General features: G+C 40.3%; 1 protein-coding gene across 2 annotated transcripts; it reads left to right on the forward strand.

The window, feature by feature from the left end:
- The first annotated feature begins 2,268 nt into the window (after nucleotides 1-2,268).
- LOC145459041 (uncharacterized) lies at nucleotides 2,269-20,618 on the forward strand. Of its 2 annotated transcripts, none has more exons than XM_080337623.1 (5): nucleotides 2,269-2,691; nucleotides 14,591-14,766; nucleotides 16,023-16,150; nucleotides 17,140-17,257; nucleotides 18,873-20,618. In XM_080337623.1, the coding sequence occupies exons 1-5, from the start codon at nucleotides 2,526-2,528 to the stop codon at nucleotides 19,557-19,559; spliced, it is 1,275 nt and encodes a 424-aa protein (XP_080193749.1). In that variant the 5' UTR covers nucleotides 2,269-2,525; the 3' UTR covers nucleotides 19,560-20,618. The 2 variants fall into 2 exon arrangements, with proteins under 2 accessions (XP_080193749.1, XP_080193754.1); XM_080337628.1 differs by lacking the exon at nucleotides 2,269-2,691 and adding an exon at nucleotides 2,744-2,947.
- The last annotated feature ends 2,574 nt before the right edge of the window (nucleotides 20,619-23,192 follow it).

Here is a 23,192-nt window from a genome sequence, read left to right on the forward strand (position 1 = left end):
AACTTATTTTATAATGATTATTCTGCAAGATGTCTTTAAAATGTAACGATTCAGGTCAGGACTTGTTGGGTTGGTTTTCTACCTGGGAACAAAACAAGATCAGGCTGTGAAATGAAATGTGGGCTATAGAGCAGGAGTGGGCAATTATTTTTCCAAATGAGAAGCAGGAAATACGTTGGCGGGCCGAGTAATTTTTTAGCTGTATTCTCAAGCGTATTCATTTTATTATTAAATTGAAAGCAGTACATTATACTGTTAGCCAATAAATTCTGCACAGTGGGTGTTATTGATATTAGGGAATGGGAAAGTGACGGTTAATTCCCCAAAATAATGCTTATTTGGCTTGATACTTCGAAACAATGTTAAACATGATACATTTTGAACTCTCATTAAACCCCTAATCGCGCTTTTCTATCAAAACATTAAAACGTTTTTTCGGATACTGTAATGGTTATTGTTGTGGTCGCTGCCTTCCGAGCAGTGTTCACTGTGTGCAGCTTGGCGAAAGAGCCTGGAACGAAGCTGGTAGTTCTTCTGAAGTAGGCCTACGCACTCCTTTGGCTGAGTCCCGAGTGCTTCGTGTTTTATCATAAGACCGACTTGAGTTATGGTCCCTAAACACTGCGATCTGCTCACTACTAACTACTAAATAAAAGGGGTTACTCCTGACTTCAGTAGACTAATATTCAGTGCGCCAAACCATCTTTGAATCTCAGCTTTCTGCTTTCTTTTTTGACAAGCCCAACCATCCTTTACGGGTGATGATGTCACATAGGAATCACGGGCACTGATTGATATGTTTTACGAATTATGAATTTAAAAAAGTATCCCGTAATAATTTGAAGCACAGACAGACCGTGTAATGCAGTGGTTCTCAAACATTTTTAGACACGCCCGCCTTAATGACAGTGAAATATTTCGCGCCCGCCTTATGGTCATATCACGAAATAAACCGGAATGCTAGCAATCCCAACGGATAGTTTGATGGCGTGGAACCTAATGACAGTTGATGAGAGAAATCTTGAATATGAAATTCGGACTATACGCAGAGTAATAACTATGAATTGGAGGTAAATCGCGCGGAGCGCGAAAACAGTTTTCAGATGACCACGGCTTCGCGCCCCCCATTCAGATTCTTTCACGCCCCCCAAGGGGGGCGCACTCCCAGGTTGAGAACCACTGGTGTAATGTGACAATGTCAACAAAAAAGGTTTGGTGACTTCTTGCGACTTAAATTGTTACGGCAAAAGTTGCTACGTAGACTTTATTTTGAATCCGCATGCGAGGTTCGTAGGCTGCGTAATCGCGACATATTAATGAACAGGCTCGAAAGTAAACAGATTTTCCGTTCAGTTTATACAGCATATGGTTTTAGTCCACGCAGCAGTAATAAAAAGTAGGCTTTATGTTTTGAATTTCAAGCAACTTTTTTGGGCCGCACTTTGACCAGGTCTGCTATAGAGGTAAATAAGATACTAATTCGCGTTACAGATTCATTCAACGACGGGAGAATATCGACTATTTTGGTCCTATATCTTCCTTTAGAGTATGAAACGGAAGTCTTAGATTCCCTGGTTTTAATATCTGTAGATTTAACCCAGATATCGAGCGACAAATAGTGGTTCAGAGACGTTCGATTTCCTTCGCAGGTGTCACCTCGACAGAGCCACAGAGGCCCGGAACTCGGACTCGGTCAAACTTACCAATATAGTTGATTGGCAGTCAACTCAACTATGGTTTTTCAGTAGTTCTAGTTCTGATTCTAGTCATAGATTGCCATTATCGAATAGCTCTAGTTCAAGTTGCTTTTATTAAAACAAATTATATTGGTCGAACAACTAGAAAACACGCGTTGTCGTTTGGCGTGAATCGCGATACCAGAGTTCTGTTGTGTGATGCTCTTGCAGCCATTGCTAACTCAGAGTCATCACTACCAGCAATGGCGTAGCCAGCGGGTAGATTATAGGGGTTGAAACACCTTTCATTTCAAACTAGGACTTATGACTCACGCACGTTAAACCGAAGCAATTCCTGTAATATACAAGGATTGAATCTATTGTTGTGCGTTTGATTTTGAGTTACTAAGTTGCGAGTTTGAAAGGTTGTTAGTTCTAATTCTAGTCGCGCATTTTGAAAATTCATTAGTTTGTACAAGCCCGGCGGAAATTCGAATCGTTTCTGTTAAGCGAAATCTTTAAGCAACTAAATCCGCGTGGTGCCGCACCTGCGCGGTGTCACAAATCTAGATTCATCACAGTTCAGTCCGCGACATAAGCTCGGTTTTAATGCGACGCGTTGCGACCGTTGCTTGAATCTTTAGATGTTTCTTCGCGCAACCTTTTTTCGCGATCTATCTCGTTCATCAACGGCCGCGGGTGAGATTTATAAGCATACGGAAAGTGTCGGATGCACCATTTTGCTAACGCCAGGCGTGAGGTCGATTGACAGTGTCGCTTAGCACTAGAACAGGATTGTGTTACGAATGAAATTGATAGCTGCCTTCTGAACAAAGTCTATGCCGGAGTATGGCGATGCAAATTCGTTACCCGTCTTCTCCTCATCATCCTGCGTCGCACAGATCTCCTTTGCCGCAAATAACAGCCGCCGTGCCGCCAAACATGTATCCCAGCGCCGAGCATCCGTACTACACGCAATACCAACACGGGACTTACCAACCCATCGACGTCGCAGGTGAGGAACAACATGATTTTTCCACGCTGTTGTTTTAATCTATTTTCATTCATGTCAGGGCAAATATTTTTTTTGTCAATTTTGATTCACTGCGTAGTTTGTGTTGCGAATCACCCACCGTATCGTTCCTACACGGTAGAATGTTAGCAAGTGTATAGGACTAGACGCGGGCGTGATTCAGGACTTGGAAATGATTAATGCTCTGAAACCGGTGGACATGCGGTGATTATTTAACCTGCGATGCTACAATATGTGGGTAAGCTCAATCGAGACGATTTATCGGCATAGTTGATAGTTTGAGATTAAAAATACGATGTTATCGAAGACGATGGTTCGCAGAAACGTAGCGCACCGTACACCAGACATTTGGATTTTGCCCATCTACTGCGGGCGACTGGATTTTGTACAATACAGTAGCGTAGACTTGTTTATCTAACGATATCAAGAAAATTTTGTCAAATCCACTGTTTCGTTTATGGTTTACATCAGCGGTTGGAGGCTTGAAAATGAATTGAAGAATTAAAACATTAAATCTAAAACTAATTTAGAACGGGTTCAGAGACGTGACGTCTTGATCGTAGTCTGCTTGCTAATTAGCTTTAGTCGCAATGCTACAAGTTCTGTGTACTGTTTATAAACAGCGTAACACTCGCTTAGGATCAGTACTATGTGAAAGGTAAGAAGTCGTTTTGACAAATTTTGACAAAATACAACACCACAATTTCGCGACGTTTGACATTGTAATAGAATCTAGCGATGAGCAAAGTCGGATTTCTTTCAACAGAAATGCAACATACGAAATCAAGTTGGTGGTTTTAACAGGACTTTATTAAGCTTCAATAAAACCAATCGTAACGTGCGTGATATTAAAAATACAGCAGGAAATTCTTCATTACATTAAAATTCTAATTCATTCTGTGCGTGATCCTGTCATAATCACAATATGATGATGGTACACCCGTTAACAGGGTTTGTAATACTGTCTGGAAATGGAATATAGCCCCACACCAACCCTCCCAACTGGGCCAGAGCGCCAAACTAACCCGAAACCCACATTTTGGCTGATTTCCATTTTTTAAATTTCACTGTAAAGTTATGTTTGAAATTTGACCGGTTCGCAAGCTGGAAAAGGTTGATGACCATTGGTTTATACCGTTATCAGTGAATGGTTACTGTCTCCATGAAATATTTTAACACGCGTATGAGTGTGAGTGGGCGAATTATTATTATACATTAAACAGTGGGTAGAGTGGAGAACATAAAGTCTGTAGGATTTTTGCGACAGTGACATCGATTATTCGAAACATCAGGTCACTGACATCATATTTGGCGATACAATTGTTGATATAAAAAGCTCTTCTTAATTCTCTATATTAGTTGCTGACGAGCAACCCTGACAAGCATCAGCCGAAAATATGCGGGCTCATTCCGAATGAATCTATTATACAATTGACAGAGTGAAGTTAATGCTAGAGGACATTCATAATATAAAACACGAAAATAACACACTACCGATGTGCGTACAAACAGTATGAATATAGACATAGATATTTGTCGCACCAGTGAAAATCCGGTACGGACTAGGGTGACGACGAGGGGCCGCAAGGCCTTAGTGCACAGTCGCCCCTGTAGCTTTTAACGTTCTTCCCGCCGATCTAACATATTCAACTACATGTTGTAATATTTGTGGGTCGGTCAGAGTGAGAGTCATTTCATTGGAATTTTTATGAGGTCAATACACCGCAAGATTGAGATATAATGAAAAATAGGAAGGTGACGAAACGACTTGAAGTATATAAGTCTTTAAATCCAGCATCCGCCTTGGCCTAGAGCAGGGTCGGGCAATTGATTTCTCCAGTTGGCAGCTGGATATGGGAAAACGACGTAGGCTTCTTCGTGGGTCGGATTCCTGAATCGATACAGTTTTCGCATATTTATCCATCTATACAAGGAATAAACCGTATTTAATGTAAATTATAAGTTTAAAGCACAGAGGTCAAAAACAACATTCAATGAAGTTAGTTATTAACCAAACGTACTTCAATAGCAGTCGAAGTCAATGAAACATCTGTGGTCGATGAAAGTTGTCAACTAGTTCCTTGAACTCTGACTGCATGTCGGCTGTAGAAACCCTTAGTAAAGACTGCACGTTAAGACCTGTTCTATAGGAACGCAGCTTTGTCTTATTCATGTTCATTGTTCATGGTCGAAAATGTTTGCTCGCAAATGTATGTAGAACCGCGGGTCACATTATCATGTAACACCGGAAAGTGTCCGCGGGCCGCTCAAAATCCGGTCGCGGGCTGGCTGCGGCCGCCGGGCCGTAGGTAGCCCGCCCTGGTCTAGAGCAAGTCAACAAAAGGCATGTATATTTCATAAAAATAAATAAACGATAGCATAGACATAACGTAGACTATATTATATCGATACTTATATGCATGGCATCGTAAGTCTGAGTGGGCCGATATAACTGGACAACATCGATTGTTCGCTCGCTATTTCTTCTGGTTTCGGATCCTATCATTTGCGTAGAAAGTGTGGGTGCCCAGGCCGGAAAATAGGCCGCATAAATATCTTTGTCTCTATTGAATGAAAATGTGCATAACATCGGAAATGCGGGCGAACGCGTCTACCTTACCGTGTTCCTTCCCTGAACCGCGTTTGCAGGAAGAGGCTGAAAAAATAATAACCGGTCCTGAGCACCCACGGTAACGTCTGGTTATATATGGCGGAAGCTGCATTCTTGTTGAGTAGTACGCAAATTCGGGTTAGAAATGTCAATCTTCTTTCCAATTCTCTACTAGATGATGAAGATTACCCCTGACGAGTTTCAGCCGAAAATACTTGAGTTTATTTCAATATCAATAGACTAATCAATCGTATATTGAGGTTTTCTGCCTCCAACAAGAGGCTCGTTTTCTTCCATGCTTATCAAGTGAGCTTCATGTCATCAAATATAAAACAGTACATGATTCACGTAATATGGAGCAGCGTACCCCGATATCTTTCGGAGTAGGTCCGTAGCCTTTTCGATTATGTTTTAGGGGCGGAGACCTAAATAAAGATTATGAAGCATTCCGCCATCATCTGATCCGCGTGCGCTGTATCTTTCAAAAGCTTAGAACGAAAATGGGCCGTGTTGCAAGTCGACAGATCTGGTCCATAACAAAGAATATCGGCCTGGTGTAAAATAACCAATATACTCGAAGCACCTTAAATGTCAAATTCAACAATTGATTATAACTTGGAGGGTTAAAAGGTTGACATCATGATCAGACAACTATATCATCCATATGCTTATCACAAATAATTTATTGATCCTGCTATCAAAATGGTTGATTTTTAACGCAAAAATCTTCTCACGTAAGTTCCACTGTCCTTGGTCACGAGAAATACAATCAATATTGCGTCCGTTATTTTAAATTCGGTTTAGCGAGCCCGGCCTTGCATATAGCAGCTATTCTAGTTGATGCGCTGACTGCGAGTTATTAAATGGATGGTGCTAAAGGCTAAAGCCGCTATATCGACGCACACATATCACAGTGTGCGATACATTGATGGTTGTTGTAAAATAGTTTTCTTGTCATTTTAAACATGATTCCGAATGTTTTATATAGTTCTGAAATGTAAATAAATATCGGAGCTATCGTTGGGCCGTATAAAACTTTGTGAATGATTTCATATGAAATGATGGTTTGAAATGTAACATAATAACCACCATGTTGATTTTTCATATGCAACTCACTGATTGCGAATTTCCGGTAAAACGTATTCGACTACCCGTGCCTGACAAATGATATGGATCTGGCGTGGTTTGAAGCTCGGTGGGCGATTAAGTCATTTCAGGCGTCTTGTAATGAAGTGAATTAAGGCGCTGAGCATAACTCTTACTCAAAACCGGCGCAAGTTAAAATAACATTGCGTGTGTTTATTTTACATGTACCACATTATTGCATTATATGAAGAGTGTCGCAGCACACTTGTATAACGACACACTCATTGGTAGTGCTGTGTTTTATTACAATTTGCATGAGTTGGACAAACATTGTTTCTACGCAAAATGGCGGCCGAGTGGAAATTTGTTGTGTATGTAGCTGCTAGAATCAGATTCGTAAAATGGTTCTCAAAATGTGAAACTAGAATTACAACTGCAGCTACTCACTTTTCAAATCTCGCAACTCGATCTGGAATTAGAACTAATCACATTTCAAAATTAACAACTAGAACTGGAATTAGGACAACTTACATTTCAAAACTAGCATATAGAACTAGAATTAAAACGGCTCATTTACCAGAACTAGCCAATAGAACTAGAACTACTCAAAAAGTCTGTAGTTAGTTGACCGTCCACTGCACTAGTATTTGTACAAGTGTGACTTGGAATATTGCTGGAGGCAAATGTCGAATTGCACACGCGGAGTAGCGTGATAAATCAAACAGTATTTCTGGACCGGCATTTGCTTGCTAGATCAGCTGAATGTGTCAATTTGAACTAAAAACTAAATGGCCCGCTGTGTTATGAAAAAATCTTTGCGTCGTAAACTACCCCAATGATATCATCCCAGCCGTGTGGGCTTTGTGATTACAAATGGGTACTGTGGGATTATAGAGATTACCCCGAATACCTGCTAGTGTTGTGATTGCTAACGATGTCATCAAATCCACTACACCAGTGCTTTTCAACCTGTGTGACGGTTCGCACTGGTGCGAATGAAAAAAAATGCAGTGCGAATGACGAAGGTGGTGCGAACAGTGCGAATGAAAAATCCGGATGAGTGCGAATGAAAATTGTAAATAATTGTTAATTATTCTGACGTGGAATAATTCAAATAAACCTTATTGGAAATTCAAGGCAGTGTAACTGCTGTATAGTTGAGACGCAATTGTAAAAACTTGTTTAACTTGACGCACCACTAATCGTAGCTCTCACAAGCCGTAGTGAATTAACATTTTCGCACTTTAATTATTACGTAATCAAAAACCAGGTTTGGAAGCTGGTGTTGTTGCAGACATACAGTATACGAGCCCGTCTGAGCCTGCGACAGGCTGAAAAAATGACGTCAAATTGACTTTCTGCTTTCTTTCGCTAAACAATCATCATATTTTCGTAATCACTCTTCGATTAGCGCGAGGTAGTAAATACCATCATTACATTCTCACATTTGCATGTTACTGTAACACACATTTTTACTTCTTCAAGGGTTATTCCAAGTATGGACCGCATGAGTATAATTTTGGGTCGATACGGTGCGAGAGCTATCTGATAATATGTATGTAATATTTGTTGAATTTATTGCAAAAAGTCCTGCGATAGTTTTTACATATATCCAAGGTCACTGTGTTGGGTACTGTAGTCAATAAGACAGACACGCAGAAAATATGGCTTGATCATGAGAATCAGCCGACCTTTGGTTTGAATTCATAATAAGATTTGTCCGTATGTTTTTTCTGGAAAACATGGACGAAGACCGTTGGGATGAACTAGTGTAGGGGTGTGCAAGGAGCGAGTTCAGGCCTATGAGAGTCATTCATTTCGAGGCCAACCCCTAGCTGTGTCGGGGCACATGAAGACGTGAAGTTTTTGCCAACCAACCGCTGATAAAATGCGGTCCCAAAAACATAAGCGGCGACAAAACCTTGGCCAAAAAATGACCGTCATTGGATGGCCAAACCTTTCGATATAGATATACTCCGTTGTCGGCACGGAATAGTCCCGTTCTTGCAATCTGAGTAGACAGTAGTACAAATGCGACACGCAGAGGAATTTACTTCACCCTAATTTGAAATCACGTGCGTCAGACATATTTTATAGAGCTGTGTTGGGTAGAATTGTGGTGTGCGCGTTCTGTATGTCATAGATGTCCGTAAAATCGTAGCACACTACTGTAATACTAAAAATGAATTCCTTTTCATGGGTGAGGCTCGGGTCGCAAGATGCCACAAACATTCAGATTTTGGTGGTAGTCTGAAAAGCTGCTTTAAGGTTACTAAACTGTCATGAATTTTCAAGTTAGATTTAGCTGAAGAGCCGAACATACAGTATCGTGACTTTATTTGCTGTTCTCATATACTCGCGAGACAGAAAATAGGAAACCGATAAAAAATGGAACACAAGTTGGAGCAACGTATCATAAGGTAGCGAGCTCTAATGTGCATACTATCCTTGATGTTACTGGACTATATTTTCCAAGATATCAGGCACAAGCCTCTACATAAGCATGTGTATTTTTCACCCTTTCGACAAACTGGACCCTCCTGGACCTTTGTGTCATCTCTCAAAAACGATTTCTGCCAGCAAGCGTTTTTCACTCGTGGAAAATACGCTGTGTTTTGGATAGGAGTGCAGAACAGTTCTTAAGACCTGGCCATCCAAGCACCATGGTAGGCGTTATTATACAAAATCCAAAAACTTGTTTGGCCGAGAAGCGTTTTAGTGAAATAGTTGAAATCAAAACGAGGGAAAAGAGTTGCCTTATTAATGAGACACTTCATGGCCTAAAAGCTATACTAGCCAATTTGTTGCACATCTGAACAGAATATTCTTAAATATCTTCATTTTCTTTTTGTATAACAATTTTCGGTGGCTTGTGCGAATGAAATTTATTTTCTAAAAAGAGTGCGAATGAAGCTCAAAAAGGTTGAAAAGCACTGCACTACACAATTCGATAAGGTGCTGTAAGTACGGTTGGACAAAATCTAGTATCATACCGCTCGTGATTCGTTTCAGAGTATCATGGTTCGAGTCCGGTATCACTTGTTATAACTGCATTACAGTATGACGCGGATAGCTAAAATATGTACATTTTATGCGACCAAAATGAGAATAATGCATGTTATTGTTACGTCATACAGACAAAATAGTACCTTCATTTCTAATTTGATTCTCCCTGTTACTGACGTTCGCTACTGATGAGAGTCAGTCGAAAAGCTTGTAGCGAATAAATTAAAGACATGAAGTATTGTTTCGCGTTACTCTGAAGTTCAGTACCCTAAATGGCTTGTTAAAATGTCTGTGTTGCACCGCAAAAAGCAGATTTGGCATTTTTCAACCATACCTATTCCGTTACACTTTCTGACAATGCTGCGAATTCATCATGATATCACAGATATCTCATTTTCAAATACGTGTGTTCTGCGTGGCTTTGTAGAACATGTTTCGTATGCTGCGATACGACCAATCAAGATTACTAGGCTCCGTAATGGAAAATACTTTCGAAAATATAATTCTAGTTGATAATTTAACTGGTTTTGGAGAGGGACGAATCATCTGGGACTTAACAATATCGTCTCTCACCACTCTACCCGAATCATCGCGATTCGTACTTGATTTGGATTCGAGTACTACTCATTGTGCCCAGCCTTAAAACACAACCCATTTAAAACAAGCCATTCGGGATGTTGAACTTTACAATCACATCAAACTCTACAATTCCACAACAAGAAGTTAACGTACGATGCAGGTATCAGCATGAGCAGGGTGCGACACAATTGGTGATTATCCAGTATCTTGTGCTACTAAAGCATTGTAAGGACAGGAAACGCCCATTTAAGCACAACTGAATTTCACTCGCGGATAAACCAGCAGACTCATCCGTGGGCGGCTTGCTATTCGAAAGGTCGCGCTTCTCGAAGGCCGCTGCTGAATTTCTAAAATGGGCTGCCTGGGAATTCACAAATGTCTCAACTCGTTAGAGTTTGAAAGGCGGAAAGAGTAGAATCACCGCATGAATCTTGTTGCGACTCATGGCCTACCGAACCGTTTCCCACACGCCAGATTTACGACGGCCTGTCGGAAGTCAATATGTCATCGGGCGCTGAAATCCATTGTGATTTCTACGCTCGATAGCGTCCCGTTATATCGCGAGGTCTGACCGTGTTTCGATGAAGTTGCCGTTGATAACGAGGCGAAAATACGTTACCGATGCTACCGTCAATAACTTGGTTCACGGTACATAAATCGAATCCGTTTCGGGAATACATTTATGATAACTATGACTGGACACAATGATGCGAGCACTCTGAATCTGAATCGAGTATTCATTCTGATGTTTTGAGTCGTGCAGTGAGACTCTGCAGATTCGTTCGAGCTCTGAAATGATACGAACCTTGCCAATGAGAGTTGTATTATTTACAACGATAAATCATAGTTTCGATACTATTTTACTCTATGGAAGCCTTGTAAACTGAATTGAGGGTATGGCCGTATACGTAACGCGTAGTACGAAGGTTCGCACGTTAGAGGAAATGACATATCTTTGATAATCGTGATCACAGCATGGTCACGAACAGCAATGAAATAGGTATGGTCGAGAAAGTGACAAATTATCTTTCATGTGATGTAAAACTGGCATTGTGATCATTGTTGTCACAAAAAAGTACACATTTGAACTTTTCACATCATTTAGATTGTTGTCATAATGAGCGATACTCGACTCAGAATCGAATCACTCAAGTGATCACTCAGATTTTGCCCCAACGATAACTCGATGACTTTACGGGTGCATTTTATCAAGAGTTAACGGCAGACTAAAGTCACACTTCGTGTTATCATACATGTATTCCTGCAGTGACTGTTGTGATCAAAGCAATGTTACTGGAATCGACAAAGCTGTCACTTGTCAATAGAACGAATGTCTTTGTGCTTGTAACACGCTATTAAGTTACCTACGCCGTGCGGTCGCACACTTTTGACTGGAAATGACGGCTAGCGGTTCGTTGTTACGCCGTACCGAACGCTACGATTTCACAGGGAGCTTTTTTAATTCGCCAAATCGCAATCTGATGATGTAATTTGCGCGCGTGGCCAGATTGCGATCTTAATTGGGATGTAACGCATCGGAGACGGCTGCGACATAAAGCCAAGTTTATCTTCGCCAGTAATCGGCCTTTGAACGAGCCGATGAACTTTGAAAACGTTTTTGAGATGATGTTTGACACTGATTTGTATCAGAAAAATGCTCCGGTCGTTTCTTACGGACTAGCGGCAGTGCGGGGTGTTTGATGAGCGATTATGGAGATCTTTTAACTATCATAACTAGAGCCGGGTAAAATCGAGTATCTGACTGATTCGGTTCTGAGTCGAGTATTGGGATTCGAGTCCACTATTCGAGCAGCACTAATTATGACGCCACCACAGTATGAAATATGTGGAAAGTTTAAACATAGACCTTTTATGCTACCACAAGGAATAAAATGCCAGTTATACATAATATGAAAAATGACTTTGTATTTTTTCGACCATGCCTATTTAATTACGCTTTGTGGCAGTACTGTGAGTTGATCATAACTTGAACACATAACTGAACACAACTATGTCATTTCCACTAACGTGAGTAGCATTTTACTGCATGTTTCGTATGCTGCGACACGACCAATCAAGGTTTACAGCATTCCACAGTGAAAAATATGATTGAAACTTTGATTCTAGTTCAGTGGTTCCTAACCGTCCGCGGTTGAGAACCACTGGGGTCCGCGAAGCATTTTTAGGGGGTCCTCGAAACCTCCAAAATTGAAAATGATTGATAACGTAATTTGTAATTTTCTAAATTTGGAAAATCACGATGCAGTTTCGCTTCATAACTGCTAAAACTTCAAGACTCGCATCGTCAGAATGACCTTCTGAGATCAATCATTGATTGATGCCCACTGACCCGGCACCATTATTGCGGGTGAAACGTTTATGTTAACTTGATTCGAGACTTCGATATGCAACACTGTAGTAGTCTGTGTAGTTCCGCCGTCCCCTGACTTTTACCAGTCTGGCGTAAACCATAAGGACATAACAATACGCATATATACGCGATAGAATGCATCCCTAAAATTTTCTACCAAAATGGCGAAACGCGTGTCTCTGTTGTGCAATCATTAAAGAGCCTCTACCAAAGGCTGAAAGAGCCGCAGTTTGCCCACCTCTGGACTAGACTGTACAGTGTACGCAAAAGGTTCGTTAAAATATCTTCCCCCATTTTGGGGCCACATATGTTGCGTCTTCGGATGGGTTACGCGTTATTATTACATTCGCCTTCACCTATCTTTGTGGAAATGGATATTCGGCACTCGTTCACATCAAATCGAAGGCTCGTATTTTCAAGGCACAACCTTATATTTCAAGAAATGTAGCTGCAGAATTCGCTTTGAAATAATAAAATAGGCGTAATTTCTACTGACAGTATGATATTATTTACAAAAAAGGTCATCATTAGGGCCATTTTTATATAACCTTAAGAAATCAATCATATGACTTTATTTTCGGGAAAATATGACTTTATATGACTTTATGCGAAAATCGTGTATTTTTACATGTAACCAACGTCACTCATGGAACTGACGAGTAAGACATGAACAACATAACAGTAATACACATCCATTTTTATTTTAAACCACTTTTGTAGTGCAGTTTCATGTAGTGTGGAATTTGGAGTCTTTAAAGTTACGATTTGGACGTAAAAATGACTTTAGTAAGGAAACTGAGCGCTCCACAGACGCTGATGTTGGTTGACACTTCTGCAGTTTTGCATACAGCTCTGGTGAAATGTCTTGTCTTTGTAGCTCAATAATTGGTTTCACATCGTTTTTGTCCAATCGCTTCTTAATGTAATTTTTGAGCTCAAGCGGATCTTTTCCGAAATCGAGGGCATTTAGATCAGCATGAGCCTCTTTGATAGGGCACGTACAACTTTGTCATTTTCAGTATCAAGTTTGAAATATTGTTGTAGTGGAGGCATATTTCTGTTAACTGACTCGTCAACTTTGGATCGTTCACTGAATCTTTGACGCTCTTTACAATAACTCCTTCAGCTTCCCATGCGTTGACTAAGTCTCTGAACTTCAAATGACGTTTCACTTCAGTGCACAGAAGTAAAACAGATTGTGTAGCAACACAATGCAATGTGTGACCTCATAGGTCTGCGACTGTAATGTTATGTAGGCTAACCTTACAGTTTGTCTTCGTTTAATCAGAAATTGCCTTACTTTCTTAGTGCGTAATTGCTTCAATTGGCACTTTTTATTTAAAGTATACAACAATATGACTTTATAACTCAAATATGACCTAACCAGGAAAATATGACTTTATATGACTTTATAACTTTCTTAATATACCCCATATGGATGCGGTTTTTGCGTTAAAATTGATTTCACGACTTAATGATGCATAGAAAAAAATATGACTTTAATGACTTTAATGACTTTAAATGGCCCTAGTCATCATACTGTTGTTTATCACTAACATGCAGTTCCTATTTGGACAAAAGAGATGACGGTTGCACGATAATTTAGCTTACTTGGAATTAAAACCTTAGGGGCAATGTTCCCTCTAAGCTGCGCACGTGCGCAAATGCGCACTGCTGACACGGTCTCTGCGCACAGAAAATATAAGTTGCGCACAAGAAATCCGCAGTGATAACCTTTTTTTAGTCGTTACGCGCTGTATTCCAAGGGTCTGCGCAGTGAGCTGGTGAGTGCGCGCAGACTCGGCAAAAATTAGAGGGAATATTGCTTAGGGGTCCGCAGGGTCCGTGACTGCCCAAAAGGGGCCCGCATCGACGGAAAGGTTGAGAGCCACTGTTCTAGTTATCAAATGAACTCTTAGTGGCAGGGAGCGCATATCATGTCAGTAGTCGAAAGAATCATCTTTCACTACACCCGGTTCGAATCATTCGAGTAATACTCGATTCATTGTTTATAGCCCTGGTAGTAATAGATTATTTTTCTAGTAATGAAATGACACGATCCTTTCCACCAAGAAGTATAGTATCAACAAGATTCGATTTAGATTCTAGTGTGGATTGTAACGATTCGAGTCGCGTTGTTAAAAACGGAATTCTTTCGAGTACCAATATGTCTCGATGCCTCTTTTCCTTCACGTTGCGTGACAATTGTTATACTTTCTCATTTTCAGGGATTCACCAGCACCGCCATGATCACTACATGCCTCACGGACCCCATTCCCCGTACCCACCCTACGGGCAAGCGAGCCATCACCCCCACCCGCACCAAAACAAGGATATGGTCAAGCCGCCCTACTCCTACATCGCGCTCATAGCGATGGCCATCAACGACGCCACAGACAAAAAGGTTCGCCGCATTTTTACGTAATAATAAGCAATCAGACGCGTACAGACTATTGCGTTTTCATAACTCGGAACTAGACGTAGAACTAGAACTAACAACCTTTAAAAATTCGCAACTGATTAACTTAAACAGAACTAATTAGACTCAATTCCGAAGCAACTGATTCATTTTTATTTTATCGGAATCCTAGCGACATTCCACATGAACATCAGTACAAGTTTGAAATGGGAGGGGTTTCCACCCCGAAAACCCAGCCCTATGGTTACACATTGTTAGTAGTGATGATTCTGAGCCGGCAGTGAATGCAAGAACATCGCGCAACAGAACACCGGTATCACGATTCACGCCAAACGATGACACATCCGCTCATAGACACAATATTCCACTTTCGTTTAGTTCGCTATTTCAAAGTCCTTACACGGTACAATCACTGTTAGACTTTGTTATATTGTCCACTAGGGACTTATAGTTGTATTAATGAACAGGCATGGTGTAAAAGGCCTCAGTTTACCGAGAAGCACCCCCTCCCTCCAATACATACGTACATGACACATGCTTTTTGGTAGTGGAGCAACTAAATAATTTGTGAAATCCGCAATTAGGTCTGGAACTAGAACTACTCTATTTCCAAAATTTTCAACTAAAGCTAGACCGTATCAAAAAGTTAGTAGGTAGTTGACCGTCAACTAAATATATTGCTGGTTTGTACAAGGCTGTAAACAATGGAAGTAGCAGAATAGCAAGGAGTAATGATTCCGGGAGTAAAATTGTCAGTGGATTCTAAGCAGTCGGTGTTGCTACGCTATATAATTCTGAGTTAGGTTCTGTTACCGTGTACCATCTTTAGGGACTGAATACACTGACTATTTTCGCTAAGAGTGAAGTGTCGCAATTAATCTGACGAATTTCAACATCAATCTTCACAGCCAACGCAAACGACAATAGAAATGTGTGAAATAATCTAGCAAATCTATAGTCAGTTATCATGATACAGGAACTTTCTCAGACGGTTGTTATGACAATTTCACTCATAAGACTAATCAAAAAGCTAATTTCTACTTTTCAAAATCCGAATTACCAAATGTAATGTGGTATAGAAGTAGAAGTAATTGAAAACATAACCTCTTGAGAATGTAGTGTAAGTAGGCTTTTAGTATTCGGGAGAAGTAGAAGTACATCTTTACTGACCACCTCTGGAATTGGCCATACACGTCGAAGCACTATGAATACTAAAAACGGAGCTTGTTTCTCGTTTTCAGGTGACATTGAACGGAATCTACCAGTGGATTATGGAGCGTTTTCCATTCTACCGAGAGAACAAACAGGGTTGGCAGAACTCCATTCGACACAACCTCTCTCTCAACGAATGTTTCGTCAAAATACCCAGGTGCGTGGCCGTGTCGAGCTAAATGCGTAGCATTTTTAAACACCAGTCACCTGTCTGGAATAGCCGGCATCGCAATTATAACATTCGAGTAGTTTTATAGTAGTATTATGTGCAACACATTTAGAAAAAGCTCGCGCGTCATTTGAGCTTTTGACTTTATCACCCAAAACTAACCTAAATCCTAGCCGCAATATAATGCCTTTGTAATCCTAACGCTGAACGACCCATTGACATAATCCAAACCAACTCTAACCTTAACTCATATGCTAACATGGCCGATGCCCAAAGCTTATTTAATTTTAGCAAAAAGGGTGCGTTTTCACTCCCAAAAAGTGGTACACGAACACAGAACCTAAATCTGAATGATACCGCGGTTACAAATCCTATGTTCCTACGTACATGCATAATGTAGATTAAAATGTTGCGTTTTATTTATACCGTGGTGTAAATCTGATGTAGGTTCGGATTTCGTGTACCACGGATATATTTTCACACCGTATATCACGGGTGGTAAACAGGTGTGAATACACACTCTTTCTAAGAGTGTATTAGATTTCACTATAGCGTGGGGTGAAATAGAGTAAACGACATTTTATGGTACGAACTTGTGCTTTCACACCATTCCAATGGGCGAAAATGAGTCAAAAATATCAATCCTTTTGTAGATATATCACAGGGATTTGTATATGACCCCCTGTTATGGATTTATCGGGGTGGTACACGTAAACTAAACCCACTACACCACTAGGATATATCTCCATATCAATTGTTGTATTGACTCATTTTCACTTATTGGGAAAGTGTGCGTACCCTAGAATAACTGTTTTGGGCTACAGTCGCCAATATCTCATTCATGTGTAGATCACGAATAAAGCTTGGTATAGTCTAAATAAATTCTACTGATTATGATGAGTCACGGCTGAACGACCCAAAACCAAAGCATAGCCAACTAGTTATATGCCGATGCCTGAACGAATATTTGCCGGCAGGGACGACCGCAAACCTGGCAAAGGAAGCTTCTGGACCCTGGACCCCGATTCCTACAACATGTTCGAAAACGGGAGCTACCTCAGACGAAGAAAGCGATTCAAGAAAGAGAAAAAAGAGGTGAGATTATATTAACGGTTGGTAGGATATGCACTTTTTTATCACCTGAAACATAATAATGCCAGTTCTGCCCCACATAAAGATGTTTTAGTATTTTTCGGACTGTACTTATCTCATTGCATTTTGTGATGATGCTGCGGGTTGAGCGTGTCATGTCATTTCCACTGACGTGCGTAGTCGGACAACTACAAAAGTTTCAGCCTGTTCGATTTTGGTTAGAATTGGAATCACTGAATTCGCAAAACCTTGGAAATTGAACTCAATTTCGAATTGTAAAGAGATAAAACAAAAATCAAGTTCAGTGCATATCAAATCAGAGTTATTTCTCAGAATCATGAAAAAAGCAAATATCTCTACATCAAGCTGGCCTCGTCTCGCACTACACAGTTATTCTGTAGCATTTTCAGGAAAATCAGAAATTAGATTACAATTAGGATTAGAGCATAGAAACATTTCACAAACTAAATAATAATTAAATTACTAGCATTTCGCTCTAATTACAGAACTTCATCGAGTTATGTGGTTGCACAAGTCGGCTTGATGGTGCATGCTTTGGATGGCGTTTTTTTAGCAATCCAGGTTTATGGGCTACTAAAGTGTAAAATAGTATCTAAACCATAATTGTGGTTGATAAGTAGGGCAGTTTTTTTTACCTAAAAAACGGAAGATTTTGACCTCAAAAATCAAAATTTTGACTATAAAATACGTAATTTTGACCAAATGTTGACCTAACGCATGCAAGTTCGGTGTTTCTTACATAATGTTAGAATTGTACTACTTATCTTCATTTCAGGTTGGAACTGTCTGTCCTTACGAAGTAGTTTGGCCTGAAAAAACTTTTTTGACTCAAAAACTGACAGATTTTTACCTGAAAAAAAATTATTTTGACGAAATCTGGCCCTATGAAGAATTCTAGTAGTTACATCACGTATTATGGTGGGAAAAATTAAAATTTGTTGTAGTACAACGAAAGATACTTTCCTACATTCTCAGTGAGAAAGTGTCTGTCCTTACTAAGTAGCTAAGCACTTGTTGGCTGACAACACTGAAGTTGTGCGTACACTGCTGGCGACAAACCGTGTTGCTTCTTTCTGACAATGGTTTCTACATCACAATTTTTCATCATGCTTTTCTTGATATAAGAACTATTCAATGCCCACGCAGTCTTGCTTGAGTTAGGATATTGCGGTAATACGTTGAGCATAACACTATCGAATGTTAACATTCGATAATAACACCACGTTAACCTATTTGTTTATGATTCACAATGAGCAGACAAGGGGCTGTCGACAAAGGTAGGCCTATAAAGTAGGCTACAAGCTGTAAAATGATGAGTTCACCGACAGTGCAAAATCTACGATACAAACGAAATGCAAGTAGCAAAAATTTTTTTAAACTCAAGTCAGGTCTTAGTAACAAGGAGCGTATTATTTCATTTCACTACTCACAGAAATCATTTCTCCCTGCTCAACTCGAATCATTGTTACTAGCCTTATTAATATATCTATCCATCTATCTTAAACCGATAGCGAATAATTATATATATATATATAAAGGAAAATGTAAAGCAATATGAGCTATATACAATATAATAATATATAGATCAAAACTTCAGAAACGCGACAACACGGAAGATTTCGAATTCACCAAAGATCCACAAAATTCCTCGAAAGAATCGTCTGAAATCGCGAACGAAGAAATTAGTCCCGAAAACAAAGCCGAGGATTTGCGAATGCGCCACAACTCTGAGGAAAACCCGGATCCGGATCCAATTCCGCGCCATGAAGCTTTACCGGACACGGCGGTGCACGCGGCGAAGTACGCGGAAAATTCGCGCATGACGCGGTCACCTGCGTCCGACTCGTCTAATCATTGCGACGCGACGGGGGCGTCGTCCGAGATCGGGCGAGAGCGGGAAAACGTTTTTTCGGAGCAAACCGCAAACCAAGACGAAGGGAGAGGTTTAATTTGCCGAAACCCTGATGTATTACCCCAAATCGCGACCCCGCCCCCAACCGCTGTCTCTACTAGCAACGGACTGTGTTGGTTTTCAGATGGCAGTTACGGAATCAACACCCCAGTTTCTTACCACCAAACGCAACCCCCTATATACCCATCCCATGAATTCTACCCCCCGAATCAAACGTCGGTGCTTCAATCAGTTCACGAAGACGAAATCGCAATAGCGACGCACGGATATCAACTGCGATATTCCACCCCAGCGCCTCAGACCTACTACCACCAATACCAGACCATGCACAGGCACGGGAAATACTCGCCCTTCGAGTATCCCAAGTATTGATGCGCAATTTCTACCATTGTGACGTCGGCGTGTGAAAATGGCGACCTTCCAGCCTAGCGACATCTATATCTTAGAATCCTAGAAGTGACAAAAATGGAAGGCTAAAAATTTCAATATCAGCATGACTTTCGAAATCAAGTGATCAATTAGAGGCCCATTATCATTGGTTCGTTGATCATATCGACTCGATATCACACTTGGAAGGAAATATCGGTGTCGGCCTTAAGAGGTAAATATTATCGGTTAGTTCGCGACGTCCAGCATGGTGTTATGGAGTCTGAACTGCTACACTGGGAATATTGAGCTTTTTGTTATAGCTTACACACGTCCAGATGCAACCTTTCTAGTTTCAAGCTTCAAGAATATAAATGGCAGTAAAGCTTTTCAAATCAATGCTATGAAGTTTTTGAAATGTGCCTCAAACTAGATGCTATATCTTTTGAATATCGAATAGGTCGGTTTTTATCGGTATAGGCTCAAAAATCTGATATCGGGGGCCTCTAGCCACAATGTCTCTAACCAAAACAGTGTTTATTTCCGCGTTTGATAGAATTCACACCTAACGTTTATGTGCGTTACACAGTGAAAGTCAACGAATTTGTAAAATCAATTTGCACATTCTGTTCTACATATGCGTTGTTTTCATGCCCGAATTATTTGATGATATTTGATTATCTGTGAATTTTCATGAGAGGTTTAGCGTCGTCGTGCGGAAATATTTGAATCAGAATCCCTTTCAAGATACGAATGCTGACATTTTCGATGCGGACGTTGAACTGGTTCTTTTTTCCTGATTTATTTTTGTTTATTGGCGTAAAGGTGTTGCGACTTTAGTTCTGGTTCAGATTGGACCCGAGATGTGATTATGGTGCGTTCACTGTGTCTCCGTCTAAAGGGGTCGATTTTTCATTTCCGAATCAAATCAGACGCGCTCTTAGTCGTCGGATGCCTCCGTTTTCCCGTAACTTATGCAGTAAATTCATTTTTTTATTTAAATGGCGTTTTTTCTCTTCTGCTCGTAGGCTGTGCTGTTAGAAATAAAAGGAATTATGACTGAGATGTGCGGCGTTTTGCAATCGGCCAGTGTATTCAGAATCATATCGTCAATTTTGGATTAAGACAGACCATGATTCGACGATGACTCATTTCTATTTCGAGGTAATCTATAGATTGTAACGGCCCAGGAAATGCATTTTCAACGATACAAATTGCGAGCATTATTTTCCGATAAAGGCTAAAATTTGCAACGACATTTCGTCGCAATGTCTTGTTACCTTTTCATCAAATACTTGAATGGGTGAGTGACTGGCGATGAGGGTTTGGCAAAATCAAATACCTGATTGATTCGGTTCTGAATCGAGTATAGGCTTCGAGCCGAGTGTTCGGGTATCACTCATTATGATATCAAGGCAGTGTGAATGAAGTGAAAAGTTCAAATATGTATCCTTTGTCCGACCACAAGGAATATAATGCAAGTTCTACATCACAATAAAGATGATTTGGTCTTTTCTACCATAACTATGTCATTACACTTTGTGACAATGCTGTGACTTGATAACGACTGCACAGATACATCAATTCCACTAACGTGCGTAGCTTTGTACTACATGTTTCGTATATTGTAATACGACCGATCAAAGTTTTGAGACTTTCATAGGGAGAAATAGCATCGAAACTATCATTTGCGTTGACAAATGGACTCTTAGTAGCAAGGATGGTATCATTTCAGTGTACTCGAAAAAAATCATCTTTGAATGCTGCTCGACACGAATCAGTGGAATGAATACTCGATTCAGACTCGAGTACTCCTATAATTGCGTCGGCCCTAGTGACATCTCAAAAAAAGATAGCGTCACAAATTTAGAAGGTCGATCGAATTTTTGTTACAGAATGAATCCGGAATTGAATCGTACGCGACGCACAGCCCGGCATGTCGATATCGTAATTGTAGTGAATGGTGCGATACGATCGCTCTATTACCAACTTCAATGTTTATAATGATGCCCGAGTTTACAAACAGCGATAAAATTATGTCAAATTATCTTCGAGAGTAGATGCATCGCGCAGACTGATTATAGCAATTTCGAAATTCGACCGTTTCACGTAGAGAGAACATGTAGCGGAGTTTTGCTGAGAACTCTACGATCTACGAACATATCCGAAAATGACCGAGATGGCACCACGAAGACTTGACACATTTTTCTATTTCTAGGGTTCTGGAAATCCAGCGGCATCAGGCTGGGAATGTACTGCTTTTACGCAAGCTACGGCGTCTATTATTTATTTCTAAAGTGTTAAGTTGGGCTTATTTTGAATATTTTGATCCTTTTTAAAGACGCCATAGGATTGCGACACAATGAAGATATACATTTGGGAATGATACAGTTGTGCTCCGACATACTTGATAGAGCGATGTGTTCTTTGTGGTTGTATAACATATGGAAGTTGGAAAACAAGGGCGCGCGTATATATTGTCTTATACGCGTTTTTAATTCTGAGGTGAAGAGTTACACATTCAAGTTGAAGCCTTCGTTTTCTGGCTACGTTTCATGACCCATTGAAGAGATTTGATAGTTCAATCAATCTGATCCGCAACTCGATAAACGGCCGTCACTTACGTGACTTCTTATAATTTATCCATCAGCGATTTCGGGTTAAGAACCAGAAAGATTCGATTACAATTAAATCCGAACAAAATTTGATACAAAACTATAAACAAAGGACGGGCGCCGGAGTGAAATTGTGCACGGACTATTTCTTATATCAGAATTGAGACATCCTACGGATAAGATACAGTTATTTCGGTTCGATGCGAGACCGCAAAATGGGTGGTGACATATTTTGTGACACGATTGTTGATGTACCATGTTCTTTCCAATTCTTTACTAGTTGCTGACGATTACCCTTGACGAGTGTCAGCCGAAAATATTCGGGGTTATTTCAATATTAATATATTATTCATATGTAGACTGCAGTTCTGTAGGGCCTACCTCCAAGAAGTTTTTGAAATTGAAATTGCCAACTGTGAAGTTTCTAGAGTTCGCGGAAGCCAAATGATAGATATATAATAATCCAGTGATTATTGTAGGCCCTACCTCTATCCAAATGATGACTATAGTTACAGAAAATTGATGAAAAAACAGCTCAAAACGAGAATTTGTTTGGTAAGAATCCCCGTAAATAACGGATTGTATATTTTATTCCATAGTTAATAGGAATAAACTTACTCCCAGCTCTTGGTATTTGCATGATGTGTGAGTTTGACATGTAGGCTATGAGGTTCTATTTCTTGTGGATATGTCCCAACACTTCCGGATGATAGCAAGCAGCTATTTTCTGAAGTCTCAAGATCGAGATTTATGACTTATCAACTCAGCATCTTATAAAACCCGATATCTTTAATCACAACCCGCGGACTTGGTGATTTAAATTTCCCAAATTCGTCACCAATCGGTCGTTATTCGATATACCATCGCATTGTGTCCGTAATACGGCGATTAACCCTCCATTTGCCCAAAACTGTTGAAATGATAAGATAAAACAACTTCAAAGGGCCCTTACAAACCGCCTTCTCATAATTGTGAAGGCCTCTCTTATTTAAGACCGGCAATTCTGGCTGATAAAATCGGTGGT

The sequence above is a fragment of the Botryllus schlosseri genome, chromosome 2, assembly GCF_051294905.1.
Source record: "Botryllus schlosseri isolate E-star chromosome 2, Bs_hap1, whole genome shotgun sequence".
Taxonomy (NCBI): domain Eukaryota; kingdom Metazoa; phylum Chordata; class Ascidiacea; order Stolidobranchia; family Styelidae; genus Botryllus; species Botryllus schlosseri.